Here is an 18,120-nt window from a genome sequence, read left to right as displayed (position 1 = left end):
AAAAGGAGTTTTTGTTTTTTTTTTTTTTTTTTTTGTAAAGCAGATATTTAAAGGAATTAGCAGAAATTGTATTTTCTGCTTGCAGAGTGCTTTTAGAAAATGATTGGTCTTGGTTCAAGAATCTGCATGAGATAACGAGAAACAGTGATTGTATTATTTTTGTTCCACATTGTATTTTTAACTAACAGATCTTAGCCAAAGGATAGATTTGTTTATGAAAGTACTGGCCTAAAGCAAAGATTTACAGTAAATATAAAGCTTTTTAAAAAGTTAATTATTGTTTTTTTTTTTTCCCTTAGGTACTGGGGATTGAACTCAGGGGCACTCAACCACTGAGCCATATCCCTAGCCGTATTTTGTATTTTATTTAGAGACAGGATCTCACTGAGTTGCTTAGCACTTCACTTTTGCTGAGGCTGGCTTTGAACTCATGATCCTCCTGCCTCAGCCTTCTGAGCCGTCGGAATTATAGGCATGCTCCACTGCGCCTGGCTAGTTTGATTCTTATAGATATTGACCTACCATGATTTCTACCATGATTCATGAAATGTCTTGCTTTGTTTTGTTTTTACTATTTAGCACTAGATTATAGTACAGTGCTAGAAAAGACCTTCACGTCGTGATCTGGACAGTTAAGCAAAGCTCTACTGTTCCCATTGATCACATGGACTCCTACTAAAATTAGTATCCCATCCAGTTAGTGGGACCTGATTGTTTATTTCACACAAACTCTCTGGTGATGCTGATGCTGCAGGATCATGTATGGCATTTGGAGCAGAAAGATTTTAGAGGTCATTTTATGCAATTCCCCTTCTGAGGAAAATAACCTCCCTTTCTTCCATTTCTGCTTTCTGAGAAGCAGAAGAAAACAATTTTATCACATCTTGCATTTTGATAATATTATGGGTAGTAAACTTGAGCATGGATTTAAGCAGGAAATTGGCAATCTCCCTAAAAGATGGATTTAGGTCATTTTCTTGCAAAAAAAAAAAAGTGATTGTAGGTATACATTTCATATTGCAAAACATAAGAGTGTCAAGGGAATAAAGGGAGGCGAGATAAATACATACTTTGCTTTGCCCAATGTGGATATGTCCTAATTTCTTCGCTTTTCAATTATCAGTCCTCCTTTGCTGCTAAGCCTGCATCTAGAATATAGTCAAGATGATCTGTATTGTAATGACCCACTTACTGGGATCATGAGAGCCACCAACTCTGTTTTTCTGGTTAAGAGATTTACCAGTGCTGGTATCTGGTTTGAGAAGCGGGGGTGGTAGAACAAAGGGGAATGATCAGCTTGCTCCCATGCTCTGGTTAGCAATGAACACTGGAACGTGAACCTGATACAGAGCCCGTGGAGGGGCCTCAGGTGGCTGGAGCCTCTCAGCTGGTTGTCCCTAAGCATTTTAATCCATTAGCTGGGATGGAGCCCCAGGGGAGCCCTGTGCTGACCACAGACACTATGGAGTTTCACCACACACCATTTTCAGCACTGACTGAAAGATACAGCACATTTTCTATTCTTGAGATATTTTAGATTTTTTTCCCTCCTGATGGATTTTTCTCTGTAATCTTAATTAAGCCGTTTAAGCCATTCTTTCTTTGTCTTGTCCTTTCTCTTAGCCAATCTCCCTCCAACAAATTAAGGAAAAAGAATAGTTTGTACTTGGTTTCCTCTTTTTTTTTTCTTTGTTACTAATTGAATTACTTTTTTCTTTAAAAATTACTTTTATGTAAGAAAAATGTTACAAGACAGCAAAAGTCCCCTCCGTCTTCCTTTACCTTCCCGTCACAGCAGTAACCCAGATCGTGGATGTTATGTGTATCATTTTTGTACATATTTCATCCCTTTAATATATACGGGTATATCCAACCCCACTGCTTTCTGTTTTATATTCTACATACATGGAACCACACTTATTGATTGGACTGGAATTGCACTGAATTTATAAATTAATTTTGGAAGATTTACCATCTTTATGATCGTGACACTTCACATTCTTGAACTTGGGCTCTGTCTCCATTAATTTAGGTCTTTTTTATGTTCATTGATAAAATTTTATGTTTTTTCCATAAAGGTCTAATAGGTCTTTTGTTACATTTATCCCTAGGCATCTTATTTTAAATTGCTATTGAAAACAGCACATCCATTTTTATTTTTTTTTATTTTTTATTTTTTTTTAAGCACATCCATTTTTAAATGACAGATGTAACCTGATGTCCTTCCTAAAATAGTCCCTTAGTGTACTTGACTTTTTCCTGCTAGAATTTACCATCGCCTCATTGTATATGTATCTTTCCTCCTACCTAGAATAAGCTCCCTAAAAAAGAGGCACAATGTCTAATTTACTTTGTTATTCTGTCCCTAATCCCCATGTCCCCATGACAATATCGGGCAATATAGCAGTCAAAATGTGTATGAGTGTGTGTGTGTGTGTGTGTGTGTGTGTGTGTGTATGAGAGAGAGAGAGAGAGAGAGAGAGATTTTATTTAATTAATTTTATTTTATTTTTTACACAAATGGAGCACTTTTCATTTCTCTGATTGTTCATGATATAGAGTCACACCATTTGTGCAATCATACCCATACATTCCACCATCTTCCCCCATACACACACCCTCTCCCCTCCCTTCTCTTCCCTCTGCTCAAAGTTCCTCCATTCTCCCCCACCCCACCCCCATTATGGATCAGCATGCACTTATCAGAGAAAACGTTTGGCTTTTGGATTTGAGGGATTGGCTTACTTCTCTTAGCATGATACTCTCCAACTCTGCCCATTTACCTGTAAGTGCCATAATTTCATACTTCTTTAAGGCTGAATAATATTCCATTATGTATATATACCACAGTTTATTTGTCCATTCATCTATTGAAGGGCATCTAGGCTATTTCCACAGTTTAGCTACTGTGACTTGAGCTGCTATAAACATTGAGGTGGCTACATCACTGTAGCATGCTGATCTCAAGTCCTTTGGGTATAGACCAAGGAGTGGGATAGTTGGGTCAAATGGTGGCTCCTTTCCAAGTTTTCTAAGGAATCTTCATGCTACTTCCCAAAGTGGTTGCACCATTTTGCAATCCCACCAGCAATGAATCAGTGTACCTTTTCCCCCATATCCTTACGAGAACTTAGTGTTGCTTGAATTTTTGATAATTGCCATTCTGACTAAAGTGAGATGAAATCTTAGAGTACTTTTGATTTGCATTTCTCTAATGCTAGAGATGTTGAACATTTTTTAAAAAAAATTGGTTGATCTGCTCATTTCCTTAGCCCATTTATTGATTATTAGTTTTTTTGGTGTAAAGTTTTTTGAATTCTTTATATATCCTAGAGATTAGTGCTCTGTCTGATGTGCATTTGGTAAAAATTTGCTCCCATTCTGTAGGCTCTCTCTTCACTTCATTGATTGTTTCTTTTGCTAAGAAGAAACTTTTCAGTTTGAATCCATCCAATTTATTTATTATATCTTTAATTAATTAATTTATTTTTATGTGGTGCTAAGGATTGAACCCAGGGCCTCGCCTGTGCTAGGCAAGCACTCTACTGCTAAGCCACAACCCCAGCCCCTCATTGAATTTATTTATTGATTCTTGATTTTATTTCTTGTGCTTTAGGAGTCTTGTTAAGGAAGTCAGGTCCTAAGCTGACATGATAAAGATCTGGGCCTGCTTTTTCTTCTATTAGGTGCAGAGTCTCTGGTCTAATTCCTAGGTCCTTGATCCACTGTGAGTTGGGTTTTGGGCAGGGTGAGAGATAGAGGTTTAATTTCGTTTTGCTGCATATGGATTTCCAGTTTTCCCTGCACCATTTGTTGAAGAGGCTATCTTTTCTCCAATGTATGTTTTTTCATTTCTAGATGCCCTTTGTCTAGTATGAGATAACTGAACTATATTTATATGGGTTTGTCTTGGTGTCCTCTACTCTGTACCATTGATCTATATGTCTGCTTCATTGCCAATACCATGCAGTTTTTGTTACTGTAGCTCTGCAGTATAGTTTAAGTTCTAATATTGGTTCCTCCTGCTTCACTCTTCTTGCTAAGAATTGCTTTAGCTATTCTGGATCTCCTATTTTTTTCAAATGGAATTTCATAATTGCCTTTTCTATATCTACAAGGAATGATGTTGGGATTTTAATTTGAATTGCATTAAATCTGTATAGTGCTTTTGGTAGTATGGTCATTTTTATAATATTAATTCTGTCTGTCCAAGAACAAGAGAGATCTTCATATTTTCTCAGGTCTTCTTTAATTTCTTTTTTTAGTGTTCTGTAGTTTTCATTGTAAAGGTCTTTCACCTCTTTTGTTAGATTGATTCCTAAGTTGTTTTTTTTTTCTTTTCTTTGAGGCTATTGTAAATGGGGTAGTTTTCCTAATTTCTCTTTCAGAAAATTTGTCATTGATATACAGAAATGCATTTGATCTATGTGGGTTGATTTTATATCCTGCTACTTTGCTGAATTCATTTATTAGTTCTAGAAGTTTTCCAGTGGAGTTTTTTTTGGATCCTCTAAGTATAGAATCATGTTGTCAGCAAATAGTGATAGTTTAAGTTCTTCTTTTCCTATTCGTATCCCTTTAATTTCTTTCATCTGTCTAATTGCTCTGGCTAGAGTTTCCAGAACTATGTTGAATACAAGTGGTGAAAGAAGACATCTCTGTCTTGTTTCAGTTTTTAAGGGGAATGCATTCAATTTTTCTCCATTTAGAATAACGTTGGCCTAGGGCTTAACTTAGATAGCTTTTACAAAGTTGAGATCTGTCCTATGTTTCTATTTTTCTTGGGTGAATATCTAGGAGTGGAATTTAATTAGATGTGTATTTAATTTTACAAGAAGCTTCCCAATAATTTCTTGAAGTGTTTGTGGGTGTACAGTCCCACCAGAAATAGATGAGACCTCCAGTTTCTCTGCATGATTGTCAACATTGGATCTCATCAATCTTTTTTTTTTTTTCTCTCTTTTTTAGCCATTCTGATGGATGTAAAATAATGTCTGGTTGTCATAGTAATGGCTAGTCTGATGAGGAGCCACACTGTGCACTTTCTCGTTCTCATAGGCCAGTCATTTACCTTCTCTTAGAAATGTCTGTTCAAGTCTGTCCATTTTAAATTCATTTGTTTTTTTCATTGTGTGGGGAATTCCTTTTATATTCTAGTTTTGAGTCCCTTGTTAGATGCATGCTTTGCAAGTAACTTCCCTCACCCCACCCAGTCTGTAAGTTATCTATTCCTTTTTTCCCTCCCTTTCTTTCTCTCTTCCTTTTTTTTCCTTCCTCCCTCCCTCCCCCGCCCCTTTCTTTCTTGAGTGAAAGAAAGGGGTGCTTTACCACTGAGCCACATTCCCAGCCCTTTTTTATTTTTAAGGTTCTCATTAAGTAATTGAGATATTACTAAATTGCTGAGGCTGGCCTCAAATTTGCAATCTTCCTGCCTCAGCCTCCCTAGTTGGGGACTGTAGGTGTGTGTCCCTGTGCATAGCACCTATTCATTTTCTTATTGTCTTTAATGAGGAAACATGTTTGGTGAAATTAAGCTTACCAGTTCTTTATTTTATGATTAGTGCTTTTTGCATTCTAAGAAATATTTGCCCATCAAAGTTGCAAAGGTATTCTTCTGTTTTCTTCTAGGAGTTTTATGGTTCTGGTTTTTATGTTTACATCTCTGAGACATATTAAATTATTTTCCATCTATGAAGAGAGGCAGGAGCTGAGGGTTTTTTTTATTTATTTTTCTATGTTCACAAGGATATTCAATTATTACAAACCATTTTTTAAAATTGTCTTGGTACCTTGCATCATGTTGTATTGACTCTAAATTTATAAATTCTCCTCTGGAATTTTTTTTTCCTATTTCATTCTACTGTTTGTCCACTCTTACCCCTAAACTGTGTTTTCTTGATCTCTTTCTACTTTTTAAATGTTAAGATCAAATTTTAAAAGCATTCGTCTAGCACCTGTGTCTTCCAGACTCTATCTGTGTTGCTTATAACAATCATATGACATGGCTGTCATTTCCTATCTGCCAACCGCCATCACATCACAGTTGCAAAAATATAAGACAAGTTAAATGGGCTACATTTGAACACCAGCCTGTATTATTATAAATCCTGTCATTTTCCCACCAGTCCAGAAGTTGCCTTTGCAAGGAACTTAAACTCTACCAAAAAATATCCCATCATGCCACTCCAGCTACATCTCTTAGTGGTTCCTTGGTGATGCTCAAATTTTTAACCAAACTGGATATCTAGCAGGTTCTACAGTATTTTCCACCCTTTTCTGAACAGGGCCTTTGTTGGACAGCACTCTGTGTTTTTAATAGTCTAATGCTTACATTTCTGTCTCAAAAAATCTCTTCATCAATCTATTACTGACCCCCAACAATCAGATGTAATAATTCTGCTTCAAAACTCTTCTGCCAGTTGGTCGGTTTGTTTATTTATTTATTTGTTTGTTTGTTTATTTATTTATTTATCTGGTGCAGGAGATTGAACTCAAGGTCTGTTACAGGCTAAACATATGCTCTACTACTGAGCTACATTTCCAGCCCTCTCTTATATTATTGCTTTATAGTTCTAACGATATTTGGGACATTATTATTACTGTTATTGTTATTATTATTTCTGAATTCTTGCCCAGTTTTTTTCCCACTAGGAGGAAAAATCTTTGAGAATAGCATATTGTCTTTGTGTCTCTTATATAGGCATTTCAACAAATTTGAGTGAAATAAATATTTTGATATAGCTAAAGGACCTTGTGATCAAAATTAAAGTTTTCAAAAAGTGAACATGTTAACCCAGCATGTGATTCGATTCGGGATAACCTCAGAGATGATTCTCTCCGTTTAATCCCTATTAACTTTGTTTTCTCCAAATCAGATCTTTCCAGTTGGAAGACTCTCAGAACTGTAGCAGAGATTTTGTGGAGATACGGGAAGGAAATGCCACGGGTCCCTTGGTGGGACGATACTGTGGAAACCTCCTACCACTCAATTATTCATCTGTTTTGGGGCATATTTTGTGGATCAGATTTGTCTCGGATGGCTCAGGCAGTGGAATGGGCTTCCAGGCTACATTTGCTAAGAGTAAGTTGTTCTATTTTTGTGATGGTTCCCAGAATATGTCCTATAAAGTAGACATGATAACAAATTTTTCAGTAATACATCAAAGACCTGAACTCTAAGCTCTTCTCCAATATGGTCTATGGAATTCCTTTATTATAAGGTATATTGGAAGAACTAAAGCTCATCTGAATGGTTCATTGAGAGCACGAGAGAACATTCTCAATAGTTTGAATACCTTTTTAAGCTTTAGTTTCTATCTAATGCTAAATTGAAATCTTTATGATATTGTTTTAAAGAGTCTTCTAATACAGTTCAGGTTGGATATGTCATCGATTAAATGTGTTTCATTTGATCCTATAAAAACATTTAGTATTACCTGGTATTGATTATAAGTGCCTATATATTTGAACTATAGAATATTCTTCCAGTAGAACAAAATGTTAACTGCTTTTATTTTTTAACTCAGATTTTTCATAATGGGCTATTCTGTTTGTTCAGTTTCTCTTGTAGAATTTAAAAAGAAAAGCACTCCCTTCTTTTTTAAAACAAAGCAAAATAGGTAAAGCACCTTCCAGCATCTCTGAGATCAGGGAGCCCCTTTTCACGTGGGAAGTTGTCTCCTCTTTTCAGACCAGGCAACCTTTCAAGGAGATGGAATTCCGTTCTCAAAATCACTCTTTTCCAAGGAATTAATAGAGAGTCCAGAATCCAAAAGGGAAGCTGTATTTCTTTCAGTAGTCAGAAAGGAAATCACAGTCCATTAGAAGTCTATCCTTTTTAACATCCCTTGTGTTTTGTTTTGTTTTTTAATTTGATCCAAGAGCTATTCTAAGTAGGTCTGATTTACTACTCTGTTTTCCCTCCTAGTATTTGGCAACGATAATATTGTGGGAACTCATGGGAAAATCGCCTCTCCCTTCTGGCCAGCAAATTACCCCCACAACTCCAACTACAAATGGACAGTAAGTGTGAATGCATCTCAAGTTATCCAGGGGAGAATCTTGGAGATGGACATTGAAGCAACTCACAACTGCTATTATGACAAACTAAGGGTGAGTTTCTGTGAACAATGTTGATAATTTTGATTGGTTGCTGTCGTTCGGCCCTAAATCATGATTCGGCCCTAAATCATGATTAGTACCTCTATATTACCTATATTATTTTCTATTCTGTATCTAAAGATTTTTTTTTGGTTCAAGTATTATTGTTATTCACTTATTGGGCTTTGTCTAAGCATGCATGTATGTAAAGATTGTTTTTTTCTGTCTTATATCCCATTATCCTGTTTGTTTTCATGTTGGAGTGCTGAAAATGTAAAGGATCACGGATAAATAAATAAATCCAATAATTGGCTGATAATTGCCATTCAGACCTTGGCTACTGTAGGAATAACAGAAACACTATCAGATCCCTCCAGGTCAGGATCCTTTCTTATTCATCTTGGATGCTCTCTGCCTTGAGTAGGACCCTGTACCTGATGGATATTCAATATATAAGGAAATAATTATTACATAATTTGAAAAAATGAGATTCAGGAGAGGATTTTATAGTAACTGTTGTAAATGAAATTGTGGCCAGTTACTTGGCAACCATGACAAAATGTGTCTCTAAATAGATATTTTAATATTTTAAACCAAATGAAAGAGTTGATGACTTTGAATGTGCTGAGCACTGCAGGATGTGGTTCTTATTTTTGTCACTGATTCTTCTTTTCTTATGTGGAGATTTGACTCTTAGGATGTTCTCTCACTTTCTCTCATTAAATTTTTCCTTTTTCTTCTTTTTTTCCTAATTGCTCCCTTTGAGGCCCCAGAACACATTAAGTATGATCGTTGAGTAACATTGCTACTTTCTGCTTTTCCACATACAAATTTTACTATAAATCACCTAATAAGCTATATCCCACAGAGCATGTTTATTAAAATAATTCTGCAACAAAGCTATAAATATTTTAAAATAACTTCCTTAAATTATTTGTAATAATAATTTACATTAATGGCATTTCTGTTTTAAACTGAAATAAAATGTTTGCTTATTATTTTTTTTATTATAATCAAGTAGAAATACAAGGCGTCTTTAAAATTTTCTTTTTTATGGAGAGAAATGCAGGTAATGGTCTAATTACAATATCTCTGATTTGTTGTTTTTTTTTTTTTACATGCAGATTTTTGATGGGTTGGATATTCATTCCATCCTAATTGGAACTTACTGTGGTACCCAGCCTGAAACTTTTAGCTCCAATAGAAATACTTTGACATTTCAGTTTTCTTCAGACTCTTCAATTTCAGGGAAGGGATTCCTCCTGGAGTGGTTTGCAGTAGATGTTCCTGCTGGACCTTTGCCTACCATTGCTGCAGGTCTGTTTGGTATTGAATAGCATTCTATTCAGGACTGATATGTGCAGGCCAATATTTCAAAGGATCCAATCATAAATGATGTCCTTCCTTTATGCCTTCAGGTGTCTTAAAATTCATAAATACTACATTTTGTAAAAAAATTTTCATTGTTTCTTGAAAATGAATGTTTCTTGTTATGATTTTCATATATAGAGGTGCTAGATATTCATGAAGACAAACTACTTATAATTTCTAATAACTATTTGAGAGTTCTCTGAAAATTTGATTTATAATACCATACATACACACACACACACACACACACACACACACAGAGTTGTTAGGATCAACTAAATAGACAGTAACTTTTCCCCCTAAATTTTATTTCATTAAAAAACCACATATTAAAAGTTTTATTAAAAATAATAAAGCTTAAATTTTTATATGTATTAATACATTGAGCATTGTATCATCAGCATTTCTTACTCATGCAATTTTGGCTAATGAATTTAAGTCAACAAATACTTATGGATGATTTATTATGGATACAGTGAGGTCACTAAGAAAGGAAACCAATATACAATTTCTACCTCCAGGGGCTTAAAAGTAATTGGGAAAAACAAAGTACTTATGTGATAGTTAACAGTTGAGTAGTTAAATGATTAGGTAACAAAGCAAGTGGTTCAGTTAGTAAATAAGCAACCATGAAAATGAGCTTGACCTGGTGGTCTAGATCATTGGTAGAAATTTCACATTTTGCCTGACTGCAGTGGTGCACACCTGTACTCCCAGCTACTTGGGAGGCAGAGGCAGGAGTGTCACAAGTTCAAGGCCAGCCTGGGTAACTTCACAAAATTCTGATTCACAATACAATTAAAAGGGATTGGGATACAGTTCAGTGATACAGTGCTTGCCTAGCATGCACAAGGACCTGGGTTCAATCCCACCACTGCAAAAAAAAAAAAAAAAAAAAAACCCAAGAAACGAACAAACAAACAACAACAATGCATCAAGTAGGAAAACATTAGTCAGCGCATCAGTCAGGAAATGCTCAGTCATGTTACAGAATACATAATTCCAAACTCTTAGTAACTGAAAACAGGGAGGTCTCTTTCTTGTTCACTGTCCAAGTCCTTCATAGATTGAGTGGGTGCCTGTCATCATCGTCACTGCCTAACTCTGGCTGTTGCAGCTGCTCTCTGGGACTTTGCCTGTGATCATGGCAGGAGCGAAAGAGCCTGGAATGTCTCAGTTCTGAAAGTGCTCAGTGGGAAAGTGGCACTTATTTTTGCTCATAATTTTTTGACTGAAACTGGTCAAATGTCCTCACCCAACCATAAGAGAATCAGGGAATTGGACTCTAACAAATATTTGAAAGTTGGGAGAAATAGAATATTTGGCAGGCATGAGTTCATGACTCACAGTCTGCTGTTGTGATAACTATCTTTGACAAATTCAAGATAAGGAATATTTTATATGAAGGAAAAAATTTGAAGGTACCAGATAACATTCAGCATTTGGATTTTCCACTTCAAAATTACTCTTTTTGAAAACTTCCATAGCCTAGATAGTACCAAGATAGCAGAATTAGGACTTAGTCCTAGTGTACTTTATATTCTCTTTCTGATAGTCCCAGTACTAATCAAACATATGGTATAAAATCAAAATTTTCTGGATTGTCAAACTATATACCTCTGGAAATCTAAAAATACTGGGCAAAAAAAATGGTCAAAATCAAATCTGGGGGGACTCTAGAAATTAACCAAAGCCTTACAACAAGCTGAGGGGGTTTTATTTAAGAAAACAGCAGAATCTCAGTAAGAATGGTCATCTCTGTGGTATCTTAACTTTTATAGTCCCATCCTTCCTCCTCTTCCTAGCTGAAGAGTAGCCTCACAGCAGCCTCACAAAGATGGTAGATGTGAAAACCACAGCTTAGCAGCATAATAAGAGGGCAAAACAGTTTGGGATCTCCAGAAAACAGGCTATCTCCAAGGAATTTCCATTATTTGACCTGTCTAGCAGCCTCTTGGAAAATTGCTTTCTCACATCTTGTCTTCATTTGACCTGCCTTAAGAGCTCACGGTGTAAACAGCCTTACCCTTAGGGTACTTGTCAAAACAATCAGCAGCAGTTGTCTAACATCACAAGTACTTGAGGCAGTGATACCAGTAATAGCTAACAGGAAACTGACCAAAAAAGCATAAATGGAAAAACTGAAGAATGGGAGAGATGTCTATCTACGGATTTAAAAAACTCTGACATATTTCTGGGAGTCTAGAAGACCACACACATGTACATGCCTATTTATATTCCCAAGAAAAGACCCAAAAAGATCCTAATTTCTCACCTCTGTATGATCTTGAGTGTCTGTGAAAGTCAAAAGTAAAAGCTCAGGCAGAGTTGTAAACTGTCTACTGGAACCTTATTCCAATGAACACATCATTCCAAAATTCCTTGGAAATGAATGGGAGACTTAAATCTCCATCTAATGATTAGTTGACCAATAATTTGAACAGAAACTCGGTGGCTATATACAACAAAGAGTACAAACATTATAGAACTAGTGCAAATAGTCATTAAACTAATAATAACATCAAACCTTGGATGGTATTAATTTCCAAAGTTCCCTGTTTAAAAATGTCCAGTTTTCAAAAACAGCAACAAAATAATGAGACACAAAGAAACTGGAATGTATAGCTCCCATCAAGGAAAAGAACAATCAAAAGAGACTATGTTGGAACCCAAGAGGTTGGCCTCAAGGAACAAAGATATAAAATTAGATATTATGAATATACTTAAAAAGCTAAAGAGGTTGATGTCTAAAGAATTAAAGGAAAGTAAGAGAATAATGTCTCATCAAGTGGAAATTATCAAAAAGTGATAGGAAAAACATATTTTTAGAGAATCAACTAGAAATTTTGCAGTTGGCAAGTATGACTGAAATAAAAATGCACTGGAAAGGCTCAATACCAAATTTGCGCAAGCAGAAAAGAGAATCAACAAACTTGGAGTTCATTGTGATTATCCTGCCTGAAGAAAGGGAATAAATAAAATTGTACAGAGCCTCAGATACGATCAAGCGTGACAACATATGTATAACAAGAGTCCCAGAAGATGAGAATAACATGAAAGAGAAACAAAGAATATTTGAAGAAATAGTGTCTGAATTCATGTGAAATTCAATGAAAAATATTGACCAATACATCCAAGAAGCCTAAAAAACTTCAAGAATGATAAACTCAAAAAGTTCTAGGCCTACACACAGCATAGTCAAACTGTGAAAGATGAATATAAAGATCTTATCTTGAAGATTCAAAGACTATGACTTGTCATGTAAAAAATTTTCAGTAGGATTAATCAAATCCATGAAGACCAGAAGGCAAATCCCAAATGTTGAAATAAAAAGACTGTCTAATCAAGTATTCTATATTAAGCAAATGTTTTCTTTAAGCACAAATCCAAATACTTCCAGTTAAATGAAACCACAGAATTCATTGTTAGCAGTCCTGCCCTATGAGAAATATAAGAGGGGGGTCTTCAGGCTGAAATTAAAGGTCCTTGTAAATCTTCAGAACCTACTAGACATTAGGGTAAAGATAACTATATAATTAAATGTAAAAGGCAGTATAAATGTATTTTTGTTTGTAATTATTTTCTTCTATCATATTATTTTAAAAATAACCTCATAAAATAATAATTATAAAACTACATTAATGGGCTTATAATATTTACAATTTTAATTTGATGGCAATAATTTCATAAAGGATGAGAAGGGCAGGAATTGGGATATGCAAATTAAGCATTTATAATCTGAAATGCTCTAAAATCTTAAACTTTTTGAGCACCCAGAACATTTCAGATTTTGCAGCATTTTGAATTTTGTATTTTCTTTTCTTTCTTTTCTCCCCTCCCCTTTGGTACCAGAGACTGGACCCAGAGCACTTAAACCCTGAGCCACATCTCCAGCCCTTTTTATTTTGAGACTGGGTCTTGCTAATTTGTTTAGGGCCTCACTTAGTTGCTGAGACTGGCTTTGAACTTGCAATCCTCCTGCCTCAGCCTCCCAAGCTGCTAAGATTAAAGGCATGCACCACTGTCCCTGATATCAAATTTTGTGTTTTCATATTAGGGATGTTTAGCTAGTAAAATCTATGCAGATATTCCAAAATTAAAAAAAAAAACTTAAAAATCTGGAAGATTTCTGGTCCCAAGAATTTTGGGTTGTCATATACTTACTTCTGCTTACCTAATAATCAACACTCAATAATAAAAGAAGAGTATGGCAAAATTATGGCAAATAAGCATAACATGTTATAATTTTCATACATTAAAAAGGAGAAATACAGAAATCATGGCCATCTGAATCAGTGAGTTTAATACAATATTTATTGATTTCTTTGAGAAACGTGTTCCAATTGATTCCCGTATAATCAATTTAAGTGGAAAAGCATTGGTATCTTTCCCTTTTTAGAGATATTCAAAGGTGTTGCTTTTTATTCTGCAGGTGCTTGTGGCGGGTTCCTGAGGACTGGAGAAGCGCCACTCTTTCTTTTCTCCCCAGGCTGGCCTAGAAGCTACAGTAATGGGGCCGACTGTACCTGGCTCATCCAGGCTCCTGATTCTACTGTGGAACTCAACATCCTCTACATGGATGTTGAACCTCACTCAGCCTGTGGCTATGATAGCCTTGTGATAAGAGATGGTGAGAAAAATTAAAAGAAAAACATTCTGAGTTTCAACACTGACATTTACTTAGTTATATTCCATTCTCATTATACTTGTTTATAGCCTCTGTTCATTTTGTATGGAATTTCATAGATACTATGATCAACGAAGCCATCAAATACTAGAATTGGCCATAATTTCTGGAGAATGTGAGGAAAATATTAAATTGCCTGGTATAAAATGTCAGGAATAACACAAAATTCTTACATATATTCCTACGTACATTCCTACATACATACATATATACATGCATACATTTGAGAAGCCTAAGTAGGAAATAATAGTATGAATTCTCATGTTTTGCTACTTTCTTTAGAAGCCTTGGGGCTAAATATTGACATTGTATGTATATCTATGGCTTTAAGATCCAAGGGGAAAATATTTATAATTCTAATATGTTGATTCCTGTTGTCTCCCGAATCTCTGGTAGAATAAGTAGAATTAAGAGGTAATAAGTTGGCACATTTTCCTTTATATGTAGCTATTATGTTATTATACAATGACATTATTCATGAGGGACATAAACAATGCTGATATGCAACATGCACAAAGTTGTGCTTCATTATTTGCTTGGGCTGGAATGAAGGAAAACAATAGGGAGTTCATAGTCTTCACATGAAGTGTTTCTCAGCATGGCCCTCAAATCAACAGCATTGACACCTGCTGAAAAGTTAGAAAGTTTGAAAGTTAGTTAGAAAGGCAGATTCTCAGAAAAAAACCAAAGATATGTTTGCTTTTGACACACAGGTTGCTAATGTGCAGGTTTTTTCTACCTTAGACCATCATCCCTAGCCCATATCCTCTTCACCCTCTAGTGAGAAAAATCAAATGGTGGGGTCCCCATCTATAGAGGACGGACACTAAGATTTAAACCAGTCCTATAAACATGAGATGAAAAACTCCTCCCTTCTCCCCCGACTTTTTCTATCAACAATCAGCTATCATCACATGCCCCCCCCAAATGTATTGTCTTTCCTGACATTAAGGCATTCCTATGGATATTAAAATTTAAATTTTTTGATGTAATGTAATAGGTGAATCCTTGTGTACATATTCTGAGTGTTAGGCATCTGGTGAAAGCCTTTTAAAAATCTTCAGTAGGAAATTACATCAGTGAAGTAAATTATGGTTGTTCTTTAAAGATTAAATTCGAATGGCTTGTTTTCTGTTCCATCAATAACTTTTCTCGGAAGCCTAGACTCTGGAATCTCAAGGGTTCTGAGAAATATGTGTGAGCTACTTTGGCTGAGTAGCGAAGGATGGGAGATTCTGAAGACATCGCCTTTTCACGCTGATGTTTCCTTTCTTTGGTCACAGGAGACAATAACTTGGCTCAGCCGCTAGCAGTTGTCTGTGGCAGAGAGATCCCTGGGCCCATCCGGTCTACTGGAGAGTACATGTTCATCCGCTTCACCTCTGACTTCAGTATCACTGGGGCAGGCTTCAATGCCTCCTTTCACAAGAGTAATGTATTCAGACATTTGATTCCTTTCATCTCCTCTCACCTCTGTCTTTTCTCTCTCTATTATATGCTCTGCTCATTTTCCCATGCCAGGGCACACATAGGTTATAGTCAGAGGACACAGGTCTTTGCCACCTCTGGATGCCCATCCATGTGTCAAGTACTGAGTTTTAATATAAAGCACGGAGACTAAGTTGTACAAAAGGGTGTCTCCTGCCTTCAGGTCTCTGAGTGGGACATCTCATCCCCAAAGGACATGTGCTCACGGTGGGCATACGTATGAGTGAGACCTTAGACATAATTTCTCAGCCTAGCTGAGGGCTGGAACTCAAAAGACAACACGTATCCACAACACATCAAAGGAGAAATAAGTCAATGTTATCTTCAATCCAAGAAATGACAGGAAAAAATGAGACAGAAAATATCTTCACAAATGCCTTGGCTGAAATCATCCATTCCAAGATTGGCAGGAAGAGTTTGTTGCTCTTGAAATCTGATTTTGATGAGTCAGAGAATGTGTACAGTATGGAAGATTCTGTCACATGAGTATGATCAAGACTTTCATAGCTTGACAACATTGAAGTCTCACAATAACTTTATTTATTTATTTAGGTACCGGGGATTGAACCTAGGGGCACTTAACCCCTGAGCCACATCTCCATCCTTTTTAAAAATTTTATTTTGAGACAGGGTCTTGCTGAGTTGCTTAGGGCCTTGCTAAGTTGCTAAGGCTGGCTTTGAACTCCCAATCCTCCTGCCTCAGCCTCCTGAGCCCCTGGGATTACAGGTATGTGCTACCATATCCAGCTCATAACTTTAAATCTAAACTAATTAAAGAAGTAGTCGATATTGTATGGAATATTGAGTCTCATGTGTTTAAGACATTATCTTAAAGCAGATTCTCAGACTAATATTAAAAATAAATCTAATATTTTCTTCATTATTGTATATAGCTTTTCAGAATCAGGGAAACAGGCTGTATCATGGTTTAAGAGAATAGACTTTGGAATTAGATGGATTAAAGATAAATTTTCACCTCTGTGCTTTAACTAGGTGTGTGAGCTTTCCTCACTCACTCTCTGAAAAGCTGTGGAGTCCCTAACAAATGGAAAATTAATGCCTGCCCCAAATACTTCTCACTCTCTCTCAACTGTAGGTGTGTGCCACTCTCCTTTGTAAGTTGTGTGTGACACATTGCTGACACACATTCTACCCATCCACCAAGCCCAGTAATTTCTACTGTTGCACTTCATCTAGATTCCAACTACTTTTGCCATTTCCCCCTCTACCATCCCTGTCCGGGCCTCCACTTACTCCTCGGACTGACAATCCCCTCCTTATTAGATCTCGGATTGTACTTTCCCTTGCCTGTACCCTTTACCGTCCTAGTATTGTAGACAGTGATCATTTTATGATTTAAACAAGATGATGCTATTCTGATGTGCAAGACCTTCAGTGTCTTCCTCTTACTTGGAATGAGTCCTTTCTAATTCCTGCATGCCCTGGCCCATGCTGTGCTTACGCTGTCACATTCTGCCTCACCCCTCTGATTTCCCCTGTAGACCTCTTAACCTTTACAACACTCTCTGGGCTGGAACATTCTTCTCTCACAAGGCCCACTTAGTTCCATGCTTCCTTTCCTTCAGACCTCTGCTCAAATATTCCTTTAGGACATATCTAACTTCCCCAGATGATAGACTACCTATCCTTCACCCTCCATTCCTCCTATTTTTCTTGAAAGACTCTCTTATATATTGTGTATTTTCTTGTTGCATCTTTCCCTCCTCTAGAAAGGAAGCTTACGTTAGACGTGATGGTGCTCCAGGCAATTCGGGAGGCTAAGGCAGGAGGATCACAAGTTCAAGAACAGATTGGAAAATTTAGAGATCCTGTTTCAGAATAAAATTTTAAAAGGGCTGGGGATGTAGCTCAGTGGTAGAGTAATGGCCTAGCATGCATGAGGTTCTGGGTATAATTTCCAGTACTGCAAAAATAAACAAACAAAAACAAAGTAGGGTTTATGAAAGTTTTAAGTGATTTGTTCCTATTGCTTCCCTCTGTATCACCCATCATGACAACAGCCACACAAATACCCAGCAGAGCATGCTCAATCAGTATTCATTCTGCCAATTGTTTCCCCTACTTAGATCCCTTTCAGTTTCAAACCTTGTTTCTATTGTTTGCCCTTTGAAAACTACCAAGAAAAATAGGAAAGCCTAAAAAACCTGGTGGTCACTGTCCCTTTAATAACCTGCTTTTCTTTCTCCTTGGAAAGGCTGTGGTGGATATTTGCATGCAGACAGAGGGATTATCACATCCCCCAAGTACCCAGAGACCTACCCTCCCAACCTCAACTGCTCCTGGCACATTTTGGTCCAGAGTGGTCTGACCATCGCTGTCCATTTCGAACAGCCCTTCCACATCCCAAATGGAGATTCTTCTTGCCGCCAAGGGGATTACCTGGTGGTAGGTCTTACTAGCTGTCCTTTCTAATTACTGTCTCAGTAGACTTCATTTAGAAAACACAGTGGTAA

At 36.6% G+C, this 18,120-nt stretch overlaps 1 protein-coding gene across 1 annotated transcript in view; it reads left to right on the top strand.

Annotated features, from left to right (window-relative positions):
• Positions 1–18,120, top strand: part of Cubn (cubilin) — a 280,054-nt gene that overhangs the window by 170,792 nt on the left and 91,142 nt on the right. The window contains exons 37-42 of the mRNA XM_026408130.2: positions 6,876–7,081; positions 7,928–8,112; positions 9,225–9,417; positions 13,904–14,101; positions 15,442–15,588; positions 17,862–18,052. Coding sequence (XP_026263915.2) covers positions 6,876–7,081; positions 7,928–8,112; positions 9,225–9,417; positions 13,904–14,101; positions 15,442–15,588; positions 17,862–18,052 — 1,120 coding nt within the window. The remainder of the gene's footprint in view (positions 1–6,875; positions 7,082–7,927; positions 8,113–9,224; positions 9,418–13,903; positions 14,102–15,441; positions 15,589–17,861; positions 18,053–18,120) is intronic.

The sequence above is a fragment of the Urocitellus parryii genome, chromosome 9 (assembly GCF_045843805.1).
Source record: "Urocitellus parryii isolate mUroPar1 chromosome 9, mUroPar1.hap1, whole genome shotgun sequence".
In the NCBI taxonomy this organism is placed as follows: domain Eukaryota; kingdom Metazoa; phylum Chordata; class Mammalia; order Rodentia; family Sciuridae; genus Urocitellus; species Urocitellus parryii.
Note: the sequence above shows the minus strand (reverse complement) of the source record. Positions and strands in the feature narration are given on the sequence as shown.